Below are 23,084 nucleotides of genomic sequence, written 5' to 3'. Positions count from 1 at the left end.
CAAAAATTTTAATATAATTCTTCTCAAGAATTCAATTTATTATTTCTATATAAATAATACCATTCTTTGAAAGAATTTAATTATTTTTATAAATAGTAAATTTCTTTACAGAAATTCAATTATTTTCGAATTATTTTTATAAATAGTGAAATTCTCCGCAATAATTCAATTATTTTTATGAATATTAAAATTCTTCAAAATAATTCAACTATTTTTATAAATACTAAAATTCTTTGCAACAATTAAATTATTTTTAATCCAATTTAAATCAAATTACACGAAAGAATTTAATTATTTTCAAAAATTTCCATAAAATTCAATTTCAACAGGAATTTAAAATTCTTGAAAAATAATTCAATTATTCTCAAAATATTAAAAAAAAATTCTATATGAAAATTAAATTACTTTCAATGCAATTTTTAATTATATTCGTCAAAAAAATTGAAAGAATTCAATTTTTTTCAAAGAATAATACAATTATTTTGAATATGCTTAATTTTAATAAAATTCTTTACAGACATTCAATTATTTTCGAAGCAACTTTAATTGAATATCTCGAAAGAATTTAATTGTTTTCAAATATTTCTATAAAATTTTTCAAAACAATTCAATTTTTTCCTAAAATTTTAATAAATTCTTGGATTATTTTAAATTATTTTCATAAATAGTAAAATTCTTCGCAAGAATTAAATTATTTTTATAGATAATAAAATTCTTCTCAGAAATTCAATTATTTTCAATACAATTTTAATAAAATTCTTCTTCATAAAATTCAATTGCTTTTAAAATTTTCAATAAAAATTGTTAAAAAAACTCCATTATTTAAAAAGAAATTCAAAGAAATTCTTGAAAAGAATTTAATTAGGATTTTTAAAAATTTTAATAAAATTCATCGCGAGAATTCAATTATTTTCATAAATAAAAAAATTCTTCGAAGGAATTCAATTATTCTCTTGAAATTTTTTGACAAGATTCTTTGCAAGAATTCAATTATTTTCAATACATTAATTTTAAAATTGAAAATATTTCAAAAGAAAAATTTTTAAAAAAAGTTAGGGGAAAAGCAATCAAACTGCGAACAGATTACCGGAATACAACGATTATTAATATAGATTTTGTTTGAAAAGATGCTTATTATGAAAAACTGTGTTCCTTAATTCAGATTTTTAATTAAGAATTGAGACTGAATTGAATTTGATTGAGTGAATTGAATCTTTGATATTCCGGTTGTAAAAGAGAGTATCTTCAATTTTAAAAAGAGTCCGTAAACTGCTGCTCCCTAGTAGCAGTTAATTCTACTATTCACTCGAACAGATTTTTGAACTTTACGTTTCTAACTCTTCTGACAATAAAGAATGTTTCCTTTTTATTCCCTTTTTTATAAAGGGAGTTTTTTAAAAGCTTTTTTTTCAAACGTACTTTTTCTCAAATGTTTTTTTTAATGCGGTCAGTTATTTTATTGCTCTACTATAAAAAAGAATGGAAAAAAGTAGTCTTTTAGAATGTACTCTTTTTTCGAAAATTGACAAAATTTATTCATTTTCAATTTATTTATACTTATTTATTTTTATTCGTATTTAATTTATTTATACGCAGTCATTTATATTTATATTTAATTTATTTACTTAATTACATTATTATTTAATTATTTAGTTTAAAAGTAGTTATTTAGTGTTTGAATATTTATTTATAGTTTGAATAATTAAATAATATTCGTTACTCGTTCACAGATTCCAAATGAAGTTTATCTCTTGAGTCATTTAAAGGAGAAATCTCACCTGGAAGCGGTGAGGAAAATGCACGATGGTCGAGAGCCTTGTCGCGATGAATTGCAACGATTTAATATAACTCAAATACGTGATATACAAACGCCATTGAAAAATAATAACAGTGCAAACAGTGAGAGTAAGGCAGCGAAAGAAAAGCAAAAGGCATTAAAGCGTCGGAGTCGAAAAATTAAACAACGCATGGCTGTTCGTGGACAAGAATGGGAGGAGACGTTCAAAAAAGAGAATGCACCGTCCTCTTCAGATTTGGGAAATAAAATTAAGTTCAAACGAAATTTGAAGGATTTGGAGAAACTTTGTCAAAATCATGCGAAATCTTCGTGGAGCAGTAGTGTCATTGCAAGTCTTGAGAGAAATTTGGGAGAACTTAATCGTTCTTTGTCAAAAATTGTGAGTATTGAATGTATTAATTAATATTATTATATGTTAATTAAATCTAATTAATAATATTAATTAAACTAGCAAATGTTGTTGTTTTCAAAAGAATTCAATTATTTTCTGAAATTTTTAAAAATCCTTCGAAATAATTCAATTATTCTTATAAATTGTAAAATTTCGTACAAAAATTCAATTATTTTTAATACAATTTTAAAAATATTTCATGAAAGAATAACATTTTTTAAAAATTTTTAATAAAATTTCACGAAAGAATTCAATTATTTTTAAAAACTTTAATAAATCTTTCACAATTAAATTATTTTTTTAAATAGTAAAATCTTTGCAAATATTCAATAATCTTCAATAAAATTTCACGAAATAATTCAATTTTTTTCTTAATTTGTTATAAAATTTTTCAAAAGAATTTAATTATTTTCTACAATTTTAATAAATCATTCGAAACAATTCAATTATTTTTTTAAATAGTAAAATCTTTGCAAAAATTGAATTATTTTCAAAACAATTTCACGAAAGAATTCAATTATTTTCTTAATTGGTTATAAAATCTTTGCAAAAATTCAATTAATTTCAAAAAAATTTCACGAAAGAATTCAACTTTTTTTTAATTCGTTATAAAATATTTCAAAAGAATTCAATTATTTTCTAAAATTTTTAAAAATCCTTAGAAATAATTCAATTTTTTAAAAATTTTTAATAAAATTTTTCGAAAGAATTCAATTATTTCCTATATTTTAATAAAATTCCTTAAATAAATGAAATTATTTTAGAAAATTGTAATAAAACTGAGAAAAATTTAATTATTTTCTAAATATTTTAATAAAATTCAATAATTTAATTGTTTGATTTCAATTATTAAGAAACACGATTATTTTAAAAACTTGAAATAAATTTTTCATAAAATTCAAATACCTACTGTCAAAATTTTTAATTAAAATTATTAAAGAAACTCCTTTCATTAAAAAGAATTGAAAGAAATTCTTCAAAAGAATTTAATTATAGGATTTGCAAAAATTTTAATAAAATTCTTGACAAGAATTCAATTATTTTCATAAATAATTAAATTCTTCAGAGAAATTCAATTATTCTCAAAATTTTTGATGAAATTCTTGTCAAGAATTCCACTACTTTTATAAATAATTAAATTTTTCAGAGAAATTCAATTATTTTCAAATTTTTTGATAAAATTCTTTGCAAGAAATATAGATTACTGGAATACAACGATTATTAATATAAATAGAAAGATAATTGGATTTTTTACAAAGATTTTTATTATTTATAAATTTGCTAAAGAATTGTATTACAATTAATGAAAATAATTGAATTCTTTATAAAATTCAATTATATTCAAATTTTTTTATAAAATTCTTTTCAAGAATTCATTGATTTTTAATAAATTAATTTTAAAATTGAAAATATTTGAAAGGAAAAATTTTTAAAAAAGTTAGGAAACAAAAAGGCAAACAACTAACTTCAAACTGCGAACAAATTATTGGAATACAACGATTATTTATATAGATATTATTGATAATATTAATTAAATATTAGGTATTGATATAATAAAATTTTATATTCTTTGTTTCAGTGTTCTTCGGAGCAAAAGGCATTTCTCCAGTTGGGTGGCTTCGATATTCTGACAAATCTGCTGACATTGGGTTTAAATTCTCAAAATTCGCCGAATACACTGCCCAACAAGTAAGCAATTAATTTTCTCTATATCAATATTACAACTTGTAAATACAATAATATTTTTAATTCGAGTTGAATTAAAATTATTACTTATTAAAATTTCAATAATTAATACTTAATAGAATTTTTATGAGCGTTTCCTCTTTAGTACAATATTACGCCAGATAAAATGATAATATTAGTTGGGATCAATGACAATAACCAATTAAAATTTGAACAAAAATCGATTAAATTGCTATAAAATAAATAATACCTGAAATTTCAAAAATTATTATATAAAGTACTTTAAAAATAAATCATTTCAGGAGTCTTGTTTCGATTTTGCGAGTCTATAAGATTGGAATAATTGACAACATTAACAATATTGAAGCCGTTCTACTTAGCAACAAAGTTCTCGTCTTGCTGGATCTAATTATTCATCGACTGGAGGTATTTAATAATTTTGTATACATTTTACATTTTACTTTCTTTCAGAATACAAAAATTGTGAATATTTAAAATTTCCAAAAAGAATTTAGGAAAACTATTTTTTAAATTATGAAACTTGGAAAGTTTTGTAAATATTGCAAATATTGGAAAGCAAAGTTTTTGAAAACTGAAAAATATTTTTTGATTTTCTTTTTCAAATGTAAAATTTTGATCTTAAGTTGCATGAAGTTTTTTTTTTTTCGTCAAGTTGACGACATATTATAATCTTCAAAATCTCTGACAAAAGAAATCTGTTCTAGCTCTTTACTTTTTTTCTTTTCTTTTTTTTTTGTTTCTTTTCTTTTGTGACTCGTAAACTTGTGGCCTTAAAAGCAGACAAAATCACGAGCTCACTGTTCACACTTGGTATGTGCGGCCCTGATTCTCCCGATTTCCCCCCATCAAATGCATTAGCGGCGAGAGAGCTTTTAGTGACGTCACACACACACTAGAATCCTTTGGGTAGCACTGAAAAAGAAAGCAAGAGTAAACGTGTGAGATATACTTACAATATATATATACGTGCGACTTTATTTAATACAAGCTTTTCAGTTTGACTATTTTATATTTTTGTTATTGGCGCTTGTTAAGTCTATTTGAAAGATCGAGTCTTTATTTTTATTTTTGAAATTTCTTTTTAATCTTCTTCTTAATTCTTTTTATTCATTTATCCATTTATCTTTTTCTCTTATTTTCTTGTTAATCATAGAATATCGTGGATCTATTTTAGAACACGATTCATTTAATAATTTAGCTTTCAATTTCTTCACTTTTTAAATTTAATTATTAATTATGAATTGGAATTTATTATGAATAGTCATTTATGAAGTAAATTTAAAAACAACTTTAAATTTAAATCAACTTTTTAAATTTAAATCGATAATTAAAGTTTAAATTTATTGAAAATAGATGATAATTTATTGTCATTTGTTAAATATTGCATCTATAAACCGTTTACTAATTACTAATCCAATTTTGTAATATTTGTTTGAAAATAACTTCATTTTGTCATTATTTTCTATAATTAATTTTATATTCTATAATTAATTTTACGATTTTCTATAATTAATTTTTCTCTGTAATTAATTTTACAATTTTCTATAATTAATTTTATTAAGTAAATTAAGTTAAATGGAATATAAAATATTTAAAATTGCCAAATTTATTATGTTGGTGATATTTTTGTGCATATTTCTAAATACTTTTTTTCTTTTTTACTATTTTGCTTTACTTTTTTTTTATTGTGACTCCAATTTCTTTATTGACGCTGTTTTGAATTCGTGCAACAACCCTATTATTAAATTCGAAAAGAGAAAGCGACTCATGGATCATTGAACAGAGATAGTATTGCTTTAGATAAGGGGTACTTTCCCTCAAATCGAATAAACTTTCTATGCCAACTCGGTGAGCAAATTTACAATTTCAAAAATGAGAGAAAAAAAACCGAAGGGTCATTGCTCTGTTTACTGTTAAACCGTATGCCGATAAAATTGAAAGACATCATTAAGAGAGCAAGTCGTAAAAATTGAAATAAATTCTACTTCACAAAAATAGAAAAAAATAATGTAAAAAAGTTCATATAAAAAAATGTATATAAAAAAATTAATATAAAAAAAATTCATAAAAAGAAATTAATATACCAAAATTAATATAAAAAAAATTTCGGTAATTAATATTTGCCAATTGATTAATTTAATGCAATTAATTCCCTTTTAATTGACAATTAATTCTTTCAATTATTTCGAAAATTAAATTTTAATTCCTGAAATGATTTATTACTTTTTATTTATTATATAATAAATAAAATAATATTTATTAGTAATACTAGCAAATGTTACGCGCCCCAGCGCTAGAAACATGATATTAAATTTATTATTATGCAAATTACAAAATTTTTTATTTTTAAATATGAATTTTCGAATAATTTTAGACTCAAATTTAAAAAAAAAATTCAATTATTCACTAATTTACTAATTAATTATTCTTGTTCAATAATATCAAAAATTTTAATAAATCCTTCGAAACAATTCAATTCTTTTCTTAATAAGAAAATTTCTTCCAAAAATTCAATTATTTTCAAAAAAAAATTCTATAAAGAATTCAATTTTTTCTTTATTCAATATAAAATCTTTGCAAAAATTCAATTATTTTTAATACAATTTTGAAAAGATTTCATGAGAGAATTCAATTATTTTTTGAATTTTTAATAATATTTTTCGAAAAAATTCTATTTTTTCTAAAATTTAAATAAATTTTTCAAAATCAATTATTTTCTAAAATTTTATTAAATTCTCCGAAAGAATTCAATTTTTAATATTTTTCGAAAAAATTCAATTATTTTCAAAAATTTTTTAAATCCTTTGAAACAATTCAATTATATTTATAAAAAGTAAAATTCTGTGTAAAATTTCAATTTTTTTCTTAATTCGTTATAAAAAATTTCAAAAGAATTCAATTATTTTCTAAAATTTTAATAAATTCTTCAAAAAAATGTAATTATATTTGTAAATAGTAAAATTCTTTGCAAAAATTCAATTATTTTCTAAACTTTTAATAAATCCTTCGAAACAATTCAATTATATTTATAAATAATATAAGATTCTTTGGAAAAATTCAATTATTTTCAAAAAAATTTCACGAAAGAATTCAATTTTTTTCTTAATTCGTTATTAAATTTTTTAAAAGAATTTTCAAAAATTTTAATAAAATTTAATAATTAAATGTTTAATTTCAATTATTAACAAACACGACTATTTTACAAACTTGTAAGAAATTGTTCATAAAATTCAATTACTTTTAAGATTTTTAATTAAAATTTTTAAAGAAACTCCATTATTTAAAAAAAAATTCAAAGAAATTCTTCAAAAAGAGTTTAATTAGAATATTGTCAAAAATTTTAACATATTTCTTCTCGAGAATTCAATTATTTTCCTAAATAATAAAATTCTTCGATGGAATTCTATTATTATTAAATTTTGTGCAACAATTATTAATAAAATAAAATAATATTTTATTTCGTTTATTTTTAATTAATTATTATTGATTAGACACTTTCAATTTCCAGTTTTCAAAAAGTCATAAAATATGATTTCGTTGAAATAAAATTGTTTAATCAAAAATTATTAAATTTATATTAGTTTTCTCTTTATTTTTTTGTTTGAATTTTAATGTGATTGGAAACTTTCTTTCTGGAGCTAAGGAAAAACTAAACCGCAAGTAATTTGGTATTTTTTTCTCGTCTAGGCGGTGACCGCTCTTGACGATCACTCTCAAGCTCAGGAAGCTTCTAACAACACAAGCGGAAACGGATCTGTAGCAACTGGGGCGATACAGTTGCTCTGCAGCCTTATTTCTGAAGTGCCTTTCGAAAAACCTACCCTCCACGCTCGCCTACAGGACATCGTCGGGTGAGTAGTTTTATTTTCACTATCGAATAAGGGTTTAATGCTCTTTTCACATGATAAAGAGCAATCACTTTCTCTCTTTGGCCTCGAATATTTCCTTTGTCCCTATTCTTTAATCACTGTAGAAATTTTCTTTTTGAAAATTATCCATTTTCTATACGATTTCCATGATTTCTATACTAAAATCAGATAAAAAATATTATTATCAAAAAACAAAAATCACAAAAAATATTATTGATAAATTAATATGAAGTTATTAGTAAAAATAAAGAAGTTAATAAAGCCTTTATTTTTTTCTATTTAATAATTAACTTCTTTATTATAATTATTTTTAAAAAAAAGTTAATAATAGTAATTGGACCACCTGAGAAAGATAAATATGAAACTCTTTTGAATTTGACTGAGCGAAGTCGACAAGTTTTGACTGGTGACATGAAACAGAGTGTTTTTATTGCAATGCCTGTGATTCGATCTGGGTCTCTTGTAGACGAACCACACCTGGAGCAACTTCCTTCTTCGGGACCCCCCAAAATGCCACGTGACGCCACTTAACCCTTTTGAGTTTGGCCAGTTTTGGTTACATTTAAACCAATACAGTATATTTCTACTTCACATTTATTTTCTTCTTTCTCAATTTTGCTCTCGACTGTCGTAATCTTATCTGAAAACAAGACATTGGTGTTTGCGTAGGTGGAAATCTTTGAAGCATTCACGGAATGGAGTTGATCTATTTAATAATACTGTGTCTGCTTCTAAATTTAAAATAAACAAAGAGTTGTGTTTTAATATTAATAATATTAGTTTAGTATTAACAATATTAGTTTGGTATTAATAATGTTAATTTAGTATTAATAATATTAATTTAGTATTAATCATATTAATTTAATATTAATACTACTAAAATAATTTTAATACTTAATTTAATTTCTTTTGCCTATTTTCAATTAAAAGACAATTATTACAAAATAATAATCGTTAATTATAATAATCGAGATATTCTGCCCTCACGTGAAGTTAGGACTTTTTAATTCCAAATTGTCAAGTCAAAAGTTTGACAATTAATTTGTAAATAGAGTAATTAGTGTTTTAGTGAAATTAATTCCCCTAGAATTTTGACAATAATAATAGATTTTTGCAGGACAGTAAAGTAAGGAGATTTTATTCATAGAATAAAAAAATATCAAATTATTCAAAATCTTAAATAGTTAAATAGTTAAAATTTTTAGAAATAATTATTTTATCAATTACTTTTGTGATAAAATAATTTAATTCTTGTACACCTTTTTCATGAGAATTGATTTGAAAAAGAATTTCAGTTTAAACTTTAAAAAATATTTGAAGAATTGAAAAAATTAAAGTTGTAATTTTTAGAAATAATTTTTAAAAAAGTTTTACATTGAAAGTATTTTGAAATTTTAATTCCTGATGAACAAATAAATAACAATATATGTATTCAAATATTTATTAAATGAAAATTAATGAAATATGAAAAATTTTAGTTAGAAATTCTGAAAAAATGAGGTTTTTAAAAAAATTGAAATTAACATTATTTGAAAATAGTAAAATTCCCGAAAATAATTTTAAAAAATTGAAAAATTAGGGAAGTTTCTCAAATTTTATATTTCAAAGAATTTTATTTTCTTAGTATTGTGCATAACTAAAAAGTTGGAAAATAATTCAATTTTACAATTATTTTTAATTTTTAGTTACAATTGTTCAAAAAATATACAATATTTAAGAAATAACTTTTAAAAGTTTAAGAAAATAAAATTTCTTGAAATGTAAAATTCATTTCAATGTAATTTGAGATAATTTACTATTTTTTTGAATTATTTAAAAATATTTTCGGGAATTAAACTATTTTCAACAAAATTTTAATTTAGATTTTTTAAAAACTTCAGTTTTCAGAATTTTTCAATAATTTTTTTCAAATTTCATTAATTTTTGTTTAATAAGTATTTTAATAGTTATTGTTATTTATTTTTCCACCAGAAGTAAAACTTTTGAAAATACTTTCAATGTAAAATCTTTTTAAATTTAATTATTTCTGAAAATTACAACTGCAATTCTTCCAATTCTTGAAATATTTTCTAAAATTTTAACTGAAATTCTTTTCCAAATCAATTCTTATTAAAAACGTTGTACGAGAATTCAATTATTTAAATAAAAAAATAATTGATTATTTCTAAAAATTGCAACTGTAACTGTAAAATTTAAATTAAACTAAAAAAATTAGCTTTTGAAAAATCGTAATTAAAATTTTTTGAAAATAGCTGAAATCATAACTGGAAAATTTAAATTAAATTAAAAAAATGAGGTTTTTGAAAAATCGTAATTAGAATTTTTTGAAAATAGCTGAAATCAAGAAAATAATTTTAAAAAATTGAAAAATAGACAATTGTCTCAAATTTCATTTAAATAAATTTTATATTTCAAAGAATTTTATTTTCCCACGGTAGAAAATTATTTAAAAATATTATTGTATATTTGGAAAAATTATAACTAAAAATTTGGAAAATAATTAAATATTATAAAAAAATTTGTATATAAATAATTCAGTTATCGTTGAATTCTAATACCTATGAATTAATTTAAGAAATAATTTCAGTTAAAATTTTGAAAAATAATTATTGAATTTCTGAATAATTTATTGTCGTAATATTTAAAAAACCATTAGGTTTTTGAAAAATTGTAATTAAAATTATTTTTGAAGATAATTGAATTCCCGAAAATAATTTTTAAAAATTGAAAGAAGTAAAAGTTTCGTCAAATTGAAGTGAAATAAATTTAATATTTAAAAGATATTAATTTTATTACTTTTAAAAATTGTTTCGTGTTTTTTGAAAATTATATTTCGATAAATTATATTTTTTAAAAAAATTTCTTTTGTCTATTTTTAATTTACATACAATTTTTTGAATAAATTAAATTGGCGCTTATTTGATATATCATGAGATTAAATTTTTCCCGTTAAAATATTGTTTTCTTTTTCATTATTGTCAAAAAGGTGTCTCGATTTCATACACTTTTTTTCCTGTGATTTTCTTTACATTAGGTTTTGAAAACAGGTTATCATTATCGATGAGTGGCGAAGCGTTACGCCTGGGAGCGCATGATTAATTTCCTGCCGATTAAAAAAAAAAAAAGGTGAAAATTACCTAGTCATGGTTTTCATTCAGCGACTATTATTCTGCATGATATGTATAATATATTTCTATTTCTATATTGATCCATTGTGTAAAATGCACAAAATCTGATATCTCTCGATCAATCATCTGCGCGTTATCTTTTCAAAAATGACACCTGATTTTTAATTAGAATTTTCGATTTTTTTTCGTATTTTCTTCTTTTTCTTTTTTCTTTCTTTTTTTTCTTTCTTTCTTCTTTCCTTTCCTTCATTATTCTTTCGTTCTTTTTTTACCTTTTCTTTAATATTTATTCAATTTACTTATTGAGATTCAAAAATGTTTATAGGGGTTGGCCAGGAGCTTAATTCTATAATCAATATAGAGAAATAATATCAGTAGGATTATGTCAAGAAATTATCGATAAAAATTCAATTCAACCAAGATTGTTAGAGATGTTGACAATCAGGGCTTAAGGAGTAATCGCTGGATAATTGTCAGATGAGAGACGATAGAAAAATTAAAGTGTAAACAGTCGTCCCTATATTAATTTCGTGAAATCGATCATCTTGGGGGTGTTATCGTCAAGAACTGAGGTTTCTGCTTGGGCAAATTCAAAATAAATGAAATCAAATGATTTAGAATATTATGAAAATCATAAAAATTACTAAATTAATTAAAATTGGTGAAATTAAAGCTAAATTAAATTCAAAAAATTTAATAAAATTCTTGAAAAAATTTTCCTCATTTCAATTATTTTTATTAAATTTTCCAAAAGAATTTAATTAAAAGTTTTAATAAAAATTTCCCAGGAATTAAATAACTTACCAATTTTTTATAAATTTCTTCGCACTAATTCAATTATTTTTAATTTTTTAACGAAGTTTTTCGAAAGAATTTAAATATATTCAGAGAATTGAAAAAAATAGTTTTGACAAATTCAATTATTTCCAAAAATTTAAATAAAATTCTTTTAAAAATTCTATTATTTAAAAAAATGTTGACAAAATTCTTTACAAGATTTAGTTAATGAAATTGCAATTTTAATACAATTTTCCTATACAATTCAATTATTTTCAATAAAATTCTTCTTAAAAATTCAACTATTATTGTCACAAATAATACATTTTTTATGGGAATTCAATTATTTAAAAAAATTGGAATAAAATTCTTCGCAAGAAATCAATTTTATTTTCATTAATAATAACATTTTCCTCGAGAATTCAATTATTTAAAAAAATTTTTATAAAATGCTTTATAAATTTGAAAAATAATAATAAAATTGATCATAGAATACAATTATTAATTTCGTAAAATATAACATTCTTCCTAGGAAAACAATTATTTTGGCAAAAATGTTTGTAAAAATCTTCGAAACAATTCTATTATTTTCGTAACAAAGAAAATTTTTCCAAAAGTTATTCAATTATTTAGGAAATTTTCATAAAATTCTTCCCAAGAATTCAATATTCTTTTCAAAAATAAACATTTTCACAGAAATTCAATTATTTAAAAAAAAAATTTAATAAAATTCTTCGTCATATTTCAATTATTTTCAATTATATTTTCGAAGTGTAATTTATCTGGATTTATTTTGATTCTTTTCAAAAATAAACATGTCCACAGAAATTCAATTATTTAAAAAAAAAATCTAATAAAATTCTTTGTCAGATTTCAATTATTTTCATAAATAATAAAACTTATCGTAGAATGTCAATTATTTTTTATGCAATTTTAAATAAAATGATAGAAAATTCCATTTATTCTTAAAAATTTTTGTTAAATTCGCCGAAAGAATTCAATTATTTCTTAACTTTTTTTTTATAATTTTTCTTTTCAAATATTTTCAATTTTAAAATTAATGTATTGAAAATCATCGAATTGTTGCAAAGAATTTTATCAAAAAATTTGATAGCAATAGAATTCCTTCAAATAATGTTATTATTTAGGAAAATAACTGAATTCTCGCGAAGAATTTTATTAAAATTTAAAAAAAATTAAATTCTTCTGAAGAATTTCTTTGAATTTTTTTTTAACTAATGGACTTTCTTTAATAATTTTAATTGAAAATTTTGAAAGCAATTGAATTTTATGAAGAAGAATTTTATTAAAATTGTATTGAAAATAATTGAATTCTTGCAAAGAATTTTACAATATTTATAAAAATAATTGAATTGTTTCGAAGAATTTATTTAAATTTTAGAAAATAAATGAATTTTATGTTAATTTTTAGAAAATAAATCAATTTTATGTTAATATTTGAAAATTTAAATACTTTCGAGGAATTCTATTAAAATTGTTTTGAAAAAAAATAAATTTCTGCAAAGGATTTTACTATTTATAAAAATAATTGAATTCTTGAGAAGAATTTTACTATTTATAAAAATAATTAAATTTTTTTGATGTGTTAAACATTTTTTTAAAAATTGAATTCTTCTGAGGAATTCAATTAAAATTGTTTTGAAAATAATAATTAAATTTTTGTGGCAACTCTGTTAAAGGTAATTTAATTAAATTAAAGCTAATTTAATTAAATTAAAGATAAATTAATTGAATTAAATATGTATTTAATTTACTAATAATTAACTTGAATTTACCAAATTTAATTTAATTATTTAATTAATTTAAAGCTAATTTAATCAAATTAAAGCTATATTAATTAAATGAAAGATAAATTAATTGAATTAAAATATATATTTAATTTACTAATAATTAACTTGAATTCACCACATTTATTACAATTATTATTATTACGAGATATCATAATTGATAAAAATTTGTGAATGTATTAAATCTGTTGCAAAATACGTCGGCGATTTTATGGAGAAAAGTGTGAAAAGAAAGATTTTAAAAAAAAGAAACAGAGAGAATTGTCGAAACGTTTTGCTTCGCATTAATTGCACCTTTCCGGAGTGATTCAAAGAGGCTCTTCATTGACAAGTCACCAGGGATTGAGTGTGTACTCCTATAATTATATACAAGCATCTTCTTTGCGTTGACAATGCCTCTAGATATTATGGTTGATGATATTCTCTTGCTTGCCATGGCTTATTATGAAAATGAAAGGGCTTCACTTTGGTTCGGTACGTGATTAAATCAGAGCTACACGAAACGAGGTTACGCCGAGATGACAGCTCCCCTCTTTAAAGGAACAGAAATCCATTTTATTAATAACGGCATTACTGTTTGATCTGATAATTCAGTTTTGCCGTTGCGAGCTAGAGTAAAATTGAGAAAAAGCTTTTTTTTCGCAAAAGTGTATATACACTCTTTTCGCTGTAAAAAAAAGTCACAATTCTCTGCGTGCTTTTATAAAGCGAAATGGTACTGCGATGCGAGAAGGAAGAAAATGATTACAATCCTCATTCGTTGATATTTACAAATTAGTGATTTGAAATTTTTAATTTCGTTTAAATTAGAAATTATTTAATTTCTCAAATAATTTTTCTGCATTCCTACTCTTCTTTGAGTGAACTTCACAAGGTTTGTGATCAACGATTGAAAGAAAAATTTTTTCAAGCGGAAAACAAAGAACAAATTTTCTTTTCTAAATAATTGACTGCAGACTTTGCACTTGATAATTAATTTTTATTAATTTTAAAAAATTAGAAAAAAGTATCTTTCAAACTAAAGAAAGTAGTGAAAGAGTATAGCTATCGAAAAATTAAACTTGACGACCCAAAAAGCTCGTTTTAGACACTTCACAAAATTAACGAAAATTCCAGTTCATGTTTTTTATTTTCCACATTTTTTCCTAATTTTCATCAAAAATATTTACTTCTTTCTTATCCTATATGAAAGAATTTAAATATTTATAAAAATAATTTAATTCTTGCAAAGAATTTTATAAAAATTTTTAAATAATTGATTTCTTTCGACTAATTTTTATGCAAATTCTAATTTAAATAATTGAATTTCTGAAAAATTATTATTATTTACATGAAAAGAATTGAATTGTTACTAAGATATTTACAAAATGAAATTTAAATTATTGAATTCTGTTTGTAAATTTTATGAAAACAGTAGATATTGAAAAACATTGAGTTGCGAAAAGTTTTTAAAAAGAATTCAATTACAATTTTTGAACATAATTGAATTCTTGTGAACGATTTTATTAGAATTTTTTAAAATAATTGAATTTCCAAAAAGAAATTTATTACTTTTAAAAATAATTGAACTCTAGTGATAAATATTGTAAGTTACAAAAATAATTGAATTTTGCACAGAATTTTATTAAAATCCCTCAAAATAATTGAATTTTCGGGAATAATTTTGTTATTTATCTACACAATTGAATTCTTTCGAAGAATTATTTATGTAAATAATTAGATTCTTGGGAAGAATTTTATCAAAATCTAAAAGAATAATTGAATTATTTCAAAAAAATTTAATTAAAATTGTATTAAAAACAATTCATTTCTTTGTAACAATTTTATTAAAATATTCGAAAATAATTAAATTTCTGTGAAAAAATTTAATATTTTTGTGAATAATTGAATTCTTCAAAATAATTGAAAAAAAACATTTTTTTAAACAATTGATTTTTTCGAAGAATGAAATTAAATTTTTAAGAATAATTACATTGTTTGAGCCATTCCTGTAAAATTGCATTAAAAATATTTGAAATCCTGTGATGAATTTTATTATTTATGAATATAATTGAATAATTGCTAAAAATTGTATTCAAATTTTCAAAAATAATTGAATTCTTCAGAAGATTTTTATTATTTGTGAAAATAATTAAATAATTGGGAGAAATTTTATTAAAATGTTTAAAAAGAACTGAATTTGTTTTAAAAAATTTGTTATTTTTGAAAATAATTGAAATCTTGCGATGAATTTTATTATTTATGAATATAATTGAATTTGCAAAGAAGTTTATTAAAATTCCTGAAAATAATTTAATTTTTGAGAAGAAATTTTTTATTTATCAAGATAATTGAAAAACTGACGAGAATTTTTAAAAAATTTAGAATTTTTGTGAAGAATTTTATTATTTTTGAAAATAATTGAATTCCTAAAGAAGAATTTTATTATTTATGAAAATAATTGAATTATTATGAGAAATTTTATTAAAATGTTTAAAAATAATTTGAATTCTTTCATGAGTTTTATTATTTTTGAAAGTAATTGAATTCTTTATAAGAATTTTATAAACATTGTTTTAAATAATTAATTTTTTTGAAATTTAATAAATATTATAATAATTTTATTTTAAATAATTGAATTCTTGCTGAAAACTTCATTTGTAAAAATAATTGAATTTTTCATTTAATTAATTTAAAACAGTATTAAAAATAATTGAAATTCTTCCATGATTTGTATTATTTATGAAAATAATTTAGTTCTTTCTTAGAATTTTATCAAAAATTTTTTTTTTAAAAATTGAATTTTTATGAAAAATGTTATTATTAGTCAAAGTATTTGAATTATTGTGAAGAACTGTAAAAGAATTTTGTTAAATAATTGATTTTTCGAATTTTTTCTTATAAAGCTATTTCAAATTAATTGAATTCTTGTGGAAATTTTATTATTTATGAAAATAATTGAATTTTTGATGATTTATATCATTTTTTTTTTAAATAATTGAATTCGTTTGCGAAATTTTATGAAAATACTAGATATTGAAAATAATTGAATTTCGAATATTTTTTGAAAATAATTGAATCGTTTTAAAGAATTTGTTTATAATTTTTGAAAATAGTTTTTTGATTTCTAGTATTAGCGAATTTAAAGTATTTAAATTTAATTAATTAATCTAATTTAAATTCTCAAAAAGAAATAGAAACTTTCAGTGGCTGAAATCTAAAAAAAGTTCCCAAATAAGTAGCATAACGAAAAAAAATAGTAAATAGTAGGTTTTTAGTAGATGATTTCTCTATATATGTGTATATTAAAGTGTGTATTTTTGGTGGTTTTTGGCTCTACTCGAGGAGGAAGGTAAAATGTGCGAACATCTCGCTCTTGTTGAATAAGCGTGGGTCGCAAATACGGAAGAGGGTTGGCGGTCTCGGCTAAGAAGAGGAGAGAAGAGGAGAGACGAGAGTGGGCTAGCGAGGGTGAATTTGGGTGGAAAGAGTCCATTAGCAGATTACGAACCGACCCGCTTCGCTCCGCTCATTCAACCCCCCATCATGCTCATGGTGTTTTTTCTTCCCTTCCTTCTTCGACTTGGAACTTGAACCATTTCTTTCTATATACCTCAGCGACGGCACGAGCGTAACGCACACGTGAATTTTTCTTTCTTTCTTTTTTTTCTAAACTCATGTGTTTTCTTTCCTGCGACATTATCTAGATTCACACCTATATCCTTTTGAATTTTAATGATTTTTTTTCCAACAAGGATATTTAATATATCGCTGTTGGAATCGTATATCCTCCTAATACTGACACACATTTTTTATCATTTTTTCCATTTATCAAAACGTTTTCAAATAATTTTTCGGAACTTTTATTTTTCTACAAATAGAATTTAGAATTTTTTCTATTTTGTCCTAGAAAAACGTCCGTAAAGTCCGTAATTTGATTGAAAAAGGACGAAAAGTTCGTAAATTGTACGATATAATTTAAAGAATTTTAGAGACATTACAAATAATTGCAGAAATTCAATTATTTTCAAAAGTAATAAAACTCTTCGCAGAAATTCAAATACGTTAAAAAATTTTCTTAAATTCTCGTCAAAATTTCAATTATCTTTATAAATAATAAAATTCTTCTCCGAAATTCAATTATTTTCAAAAATTTTAATTAAATTCTTCATTGAAATTCAATTATTTTCAAAAATTTAAATAAAATTCTTGTCAAAATTTCAATTATTTTCAAAAAATTTTCTTCAATTCCATGATTTTTAATATCTACTATTTTAATTAAATTTTCTAAAAGAATTCAATTATTTAAAGAAATTCAATTCTTTTTAAACATTTCAATAAAATTTCTCGCAATAATTCAATTATTTTCATAAATAATAAAACTCTTCTCAGGAATTCAATTATTTTTGAAAATTTTAATACAATATTTAGCAACTGTTCAATTATATTCATAAATAATAAAATTAATCGCAGGATTTCAATTATTTTCAAAAATAACAAAATTTTTTAAACAAATTCAATTCTTTTTAAACATTTTAATAAAATTTCTCGCAATAATTTAATTATTTTCACAAATAATAAAAATCTTCTCAAGAATTCAATTATTTTTGAAAATTTTAATACAATTTTTAGCAAATGTTCAATTATATTCATAAATAATAAAATTCTTCTCCGAAATTGAATTATTTTCAAAAATTTTAATTAATTAAATTCTTCACCAAAATTCAATTATTTTCAAAACTTTTAATAAAAGTCTTGGCAAAATTTCAATTATTTTCAAAAAGTTTTCTTCAATTCAATGATTTTTAATATCTACTATTTTAATAAAATTTTCCAAAAGAATTCAATTATTTAAAAAAATTTAATAATATTCTAAGCAAACCTTTAATTATTTTCATAAATAACAATATTCATTACAAGAATTCAATTATTTTCAAAAATAACAAAATTTTTTAAAGAAATTCAATTCTTTTTAAACATTTTAATAAAATTTCTCGCAATAATTCATTTATTTTCGTAAATACATAATGAAACTTTTCTCAGAAATTCAATTATTTTTGAAAATTATAATACAATTCTTAGCAAATGTTCAATTATATTCATAAATAATAAAATTCTTCTCCGAAATTCAATTATTTTCAAAAATTTTAATTAAATAAATTCTTCACCGAAATTCAATTATTTTCGAAAATTTTAATAAAAATTCTTGTCAAATTATAATTGAATATTAAAATCATTATACTATGAATTTTTAGAAATATAATTGAATTTTGAAATTCATTTTTTTTAAAAGTTCAATTGTATGTTTTTTACATTATTATTTTATGTTTTTATTTTCTAATATATATTTAATTGAAGAATTTGCGAATAATTAAAATTTCGTAAAATTGAATATTGTAAGCAAATGGATTTGAAAATTGTCAAAAAACTTTTTCGAAAATCATTAAAAATAATCGATTTAAAGAAGAATTCTTTAAAATTGCTTGAATCATCTTTAATTATTATAAAACATGAAGAAAGCGACCACTCCGAGTCACTCCTTTACGTAAAATGAATAATTTAATATAGAATGAATCTTATTTGACTCGGACTGTTTATATTTTTTTTATATTTTTATATTTTTATTTCAATAATTTTTGTTAATCAAATATTTTAAAAATTATTTTTATTTATTTCAATTGAAATTTCAAATAATTTCAATGTGAAAACATTTGAAATTTAATTATTTCTAAAAATTACAAAATTTGTAAAAAAAATTTTTATTTTCCACTTGAAAAATGTCTTTTTCAAATTCTCTATTATTTCATTCTTTCCGTAATTGATAATTTTTCTAGTCGACAATTTGATAATTCATTTCTTCCTTTAGTTTCTTCAGAATCCTTCTTTCAGCAGTATTTTTCAAGAATGCACATTCTTTTTTCGAATTCGCAATTTTTGGACGATAAATTTTTGATGTTCGTGTACTTATAGAGTTGAAGTAGAGAAAAAGGGAATTTGTAATTCGGGAAATTTAGCAAAAAGTAAATATTCTATGCATTTAATGTTCTCTGGTAATATTTACGTAACTACTGATCATCTGGCAGTTTGGATTAGGATTAAATGGCAGATGCTCTTTTAAACATCAGCTGGCCCTACTGGCTCCAATGAATTGTGGTGTGGAGGTGGTTTTGGACAGTGATTCATTCTACATGTTCAAACATGATTACGTTTTATACATATAAGTGTAGGTATCGAGTGTAGTTGTGGCTTTTGTTAATCCGTATTGTCCTCAATGCAATTTAAAAATCCATTTCAAAAAGAAACAAACATATCAAATATCATGGGGCTGTATTTTTCATTTTGCTTATGTTCTTTTATTAAATTTTGCGACTTTATAAATATGTACATATCAAAATAGAAATTCTAATTCTTCATTTTTATTCTCAATCAATTCTATAGATTTTCTTCATCCTTTACATTTTTCTATTGTATTGATTTATATTTTATTAATTTAATCTATATTATATTATCGTTGAATTTTGCCAATATGTTCGCATATTTTACTGAAAATTTTGAGAAAAAAATTAAATTCTTTCAAGGAGTTCAATTTTAATTAATTTCTTCGAAAATTTCAATTATTTTTAAAAATCTTGTAAAACTTCTCCGAGAAAATACAATTATTTTAAAAAATAATTGAATTTTTCACAGGAGTTCAATTATTTAAAAAACTTTTAATAAAATCCAATTCAAGAATTCAATTATTTTTAAAAATAATAAAATTTTCGCTTGAATTCAATTATTTTAAATACAATTTTAATTTAAATCCAGGGAAAATTAAATTATTTTTAAACATGTTTTTTAAATTCATCGAAAGAATTCAATAATATCAATAAATAGTAAATTTTTCACAGGAGTTCGATTATTTTAAATACAATTTTAATAAAATTCTTCTGAAAAATTCAATTATTTTTTTAAATTTTGCAAAAATTCAATTAATTGTAGAAGTAATAAATTTTTTCGCAGGAATTCAATTATTCAAAAAAGTTTTAATAAAATTCTATTCAAGAATTCAATTATAATTAAATTGTCGATGTACTGAAAATCATTGAATTCTTGTAAAGTATTTATAGAAAAATTTGAAAATAATTGAATTCATTTAAAGAATTTTATCAACATTTTTTTCAATAATTGAATTCTTTCGAGAAAATGTAATTAAAATTGTATTGAAAATAATTTAATTTTTATCATAATTTTTATTATTGAATTGTTTTGAAGAATTTATTTTAATTTTCTTGGAAGTAAAGAAGTTTATTAAAATAATTTTTACTGAAAACATTGAAAATAATATAATTTTAAGAAGAATTTCTTTTCAGTTTTTAAGATAGTCGTGTTTATTATTAATTGTGATTAACGATTTTTTTATTAAATTATATTAAAATTATTCATACAAAATTAAATTCTTTTAAACAATTTCATAAGAGTTTTTATAAATAATTACATTTTTTAAAAAGAATTTCATTAAATTCCGTAAAAATAATGTAATTTTTTAAAAAGTAATTTTAATTGAAAATTTTGAAAATAATTGAAATTTACAAAGAATTTTATTAAAATCTTTTAAGAGAACAATTAAATTGCTTAGAAAAATTTTATTACAATTTTTAAAAATAATTGAACCTGTTAGAGAAAGTTTATTAAAATTATCTTGAATAGAATTGAATTTTTTTTCCTAGAAATTTTATTAAAATTGTATTGAAGATAATTGAATTTCTCCGAAACATTTTATTATTTATGAAAATAATTGAATTCTCGCCAAGAATTTTACAATTTATAAAAAGAATTGAATTGTTTCGAAGAACTTTTTATCAAAATTGTTGAAAATAATTGAATTTAAATAATATTTTTAAAAATAATTGTATTCTCTAGAGAAATTTTATTAAAATTGCATTGAAAATAATTGAATTCTTTTGTAGAATTTTATTATTTATGAAAATAATTGAATTCTTTTGTAGAATTTAATTATTTATGAAAATAATTAAATTCCTTTGTAGAATTTAATTATTTATGAAAATAATTAAATTCCTTTGTAGAATATTATTATTTATGAAAATATTTTTAATTCTTGCTAAGAATTTTCTTATTTATGAAAATAATTGAATTTTGGATGAATTTTATAATTTTTTTTTAAATAATTGAATTCTTTTGCGAAATTTTATGAAAATACTAGATATTGAAAATAATTGAATTTCGAATATTCGCGTATTATTTGCTAGTTAAATTAATACATTAAAACAATGTAGAATTATATGTTTGAATTGAAAATACAGAAATTATGGTATTTGATATAATAAAGAAATTATTTGAATAAAATTAAATTGTTTCTTTAGTCAATTTTAAATAGAGGCGAATCGTCAACGTCGTTTGTTGCTTATTTAATTCTAGTTTTTCTGTTATATATCTACTATTTCATAATTAAGAATATAAATACTTGAAAATTCTGAAATAAAAATCCTTGAAAAAGCGGCGAGAATTGTGAGTGTTTAACTGAGCCCTCGTAGACGATGAATAAGATGGTTTCCACTTTTACAGTTTTAAATCCATTCATTGTTGAACTTTTCTATTGTTTCATTATAACGATCGTTTAGCAAGTTCCAAGCAGTACTAATTACACGCCATCCTGGAATGTTCTTGTTTAACTTTTGTAGATGAGCTTCATAGCATATAACTTTACAACGACATCAAGGCCTCAGTAGCTGCGTCTCTTCCTAGTCCTTTGATTAAGCTTTTCCAGTAAAATTTAGATTCTTTAATTTTTTGTATTTAAAAACGAAGTCAATATAACTGCAAAAAAAAATTACAATACTAATTAAATCTTTTAATTATAATCTCTTAATTAGAATAATTAAATAATAAAAATAATAATTATACAATTATTATTCATTTAATTTTTTTTTCGAAGAAGTAGTAAAATATGAATATTTAAAAATATAATCACCGATCATTAATAATTGACAGTTTCTTTTACAATTTTAAAGAAGCGAAAAATGATACGAATACATATTTTGAAGTTTATTGGAAAATTAAAGTAAATCTTTAATTGATGTCACATTTTTTACTCTCATGGCAAGAAGTATTTTTAAGATTTCTTCAGTAAATTTTTTTTTGAATTGATTATTAAATTGCCAATTTTGTTCTTTACTTCTAAAGAAAATTAGAAAATTGTTAAACAACCTGTGATTGAGAAATAGAATATTTTCAAAATTAATTTTGAACATAGTTGAATTTAAAAAAGAATTTTATATTTTTTGAAAATAATTGAATTTTTGCAATTATTTGTAATTTATCCAAAATTGAATTTTTTTAGTGTTTTCAACAAAAATTTAAATTAGAAAATAATAAATTTTCCATCTGTCAATACAGTTGAAACAATCTTGCACTTGAACTATAACAGTCGTTAGCATTCACAGATTACCGTGTGTATGTGTAAAGTCTCTCGGATATTTCCACCCCCTCTTCCAGCCCCACAGAATCACCCAATCATCCCGTTGATGCAGCTTTTCCACTGGCGTGTACACCACACACACCATATCCTGCTGCCCGTACTTGGGGTGCCAGAGGCGCACTGTACTGACGAAATCCCGGTGTGAATGC

At 21.2% G+C, this 23,084-nt stretch overlaps 1 protein-coding gene across 1 annotated transcript in view; it reads left to right on the top strand.

Moving 5' to 3' along the window:
* The window catches only part of LOC122509473 (S phase cyclin A-associated protein in the endoplasmic reticulum), a 76,872-nt gene that overhangs the window by 10,695 nt on the left and 43,093 nt on the right, over nucleotides 1-23,084 (top strand). Inside the window, exons 8-11 of the mRNA XM_043623590.1 lie at nucleotides 1,731-2,177; nucleotides 3,769-3,878; nucleotides 4,178-4,301; nucleotides 7,584-7,747. Of these exons, the coding sequence (XP_043479525.1) occupies nucleotides 1,731-2,177; nucleotides 3,769-3,878; nucleotides 4,178-4,301; nucleotides 7,584-7,747 (845 nt within the window). The remainder of the gene's footprint in view (nucleotides 1-1,730; nucleotides 2,178-3,768; nucleotides 3,879-4,177; nucleotides 4,302-7,583; nucleotides 7,748-23,084) is intronic.

This window comes from Leptopilina heterotoma, unplaced genomic scaffold, assembly GCF_015476425.1.
Source record: "Leptopilina heterotoma isolate Lh14 unplaced genomic scaffold, ASM1547642v1 Lhet_60, whole genome shotgun sequence".
Taxonomy (NCBI): domain Eukaryota; kingdom Metazoa; phylum Arthropoda; class Insecta; order Hymenoptera; family Figitidae; genus Leptopilina; species Leptopilina heterotoma.
Note: the sequence above shows the minus strand (reverse complement) of the source record. Positions and strands in the feature narration are given on the sequence as shown.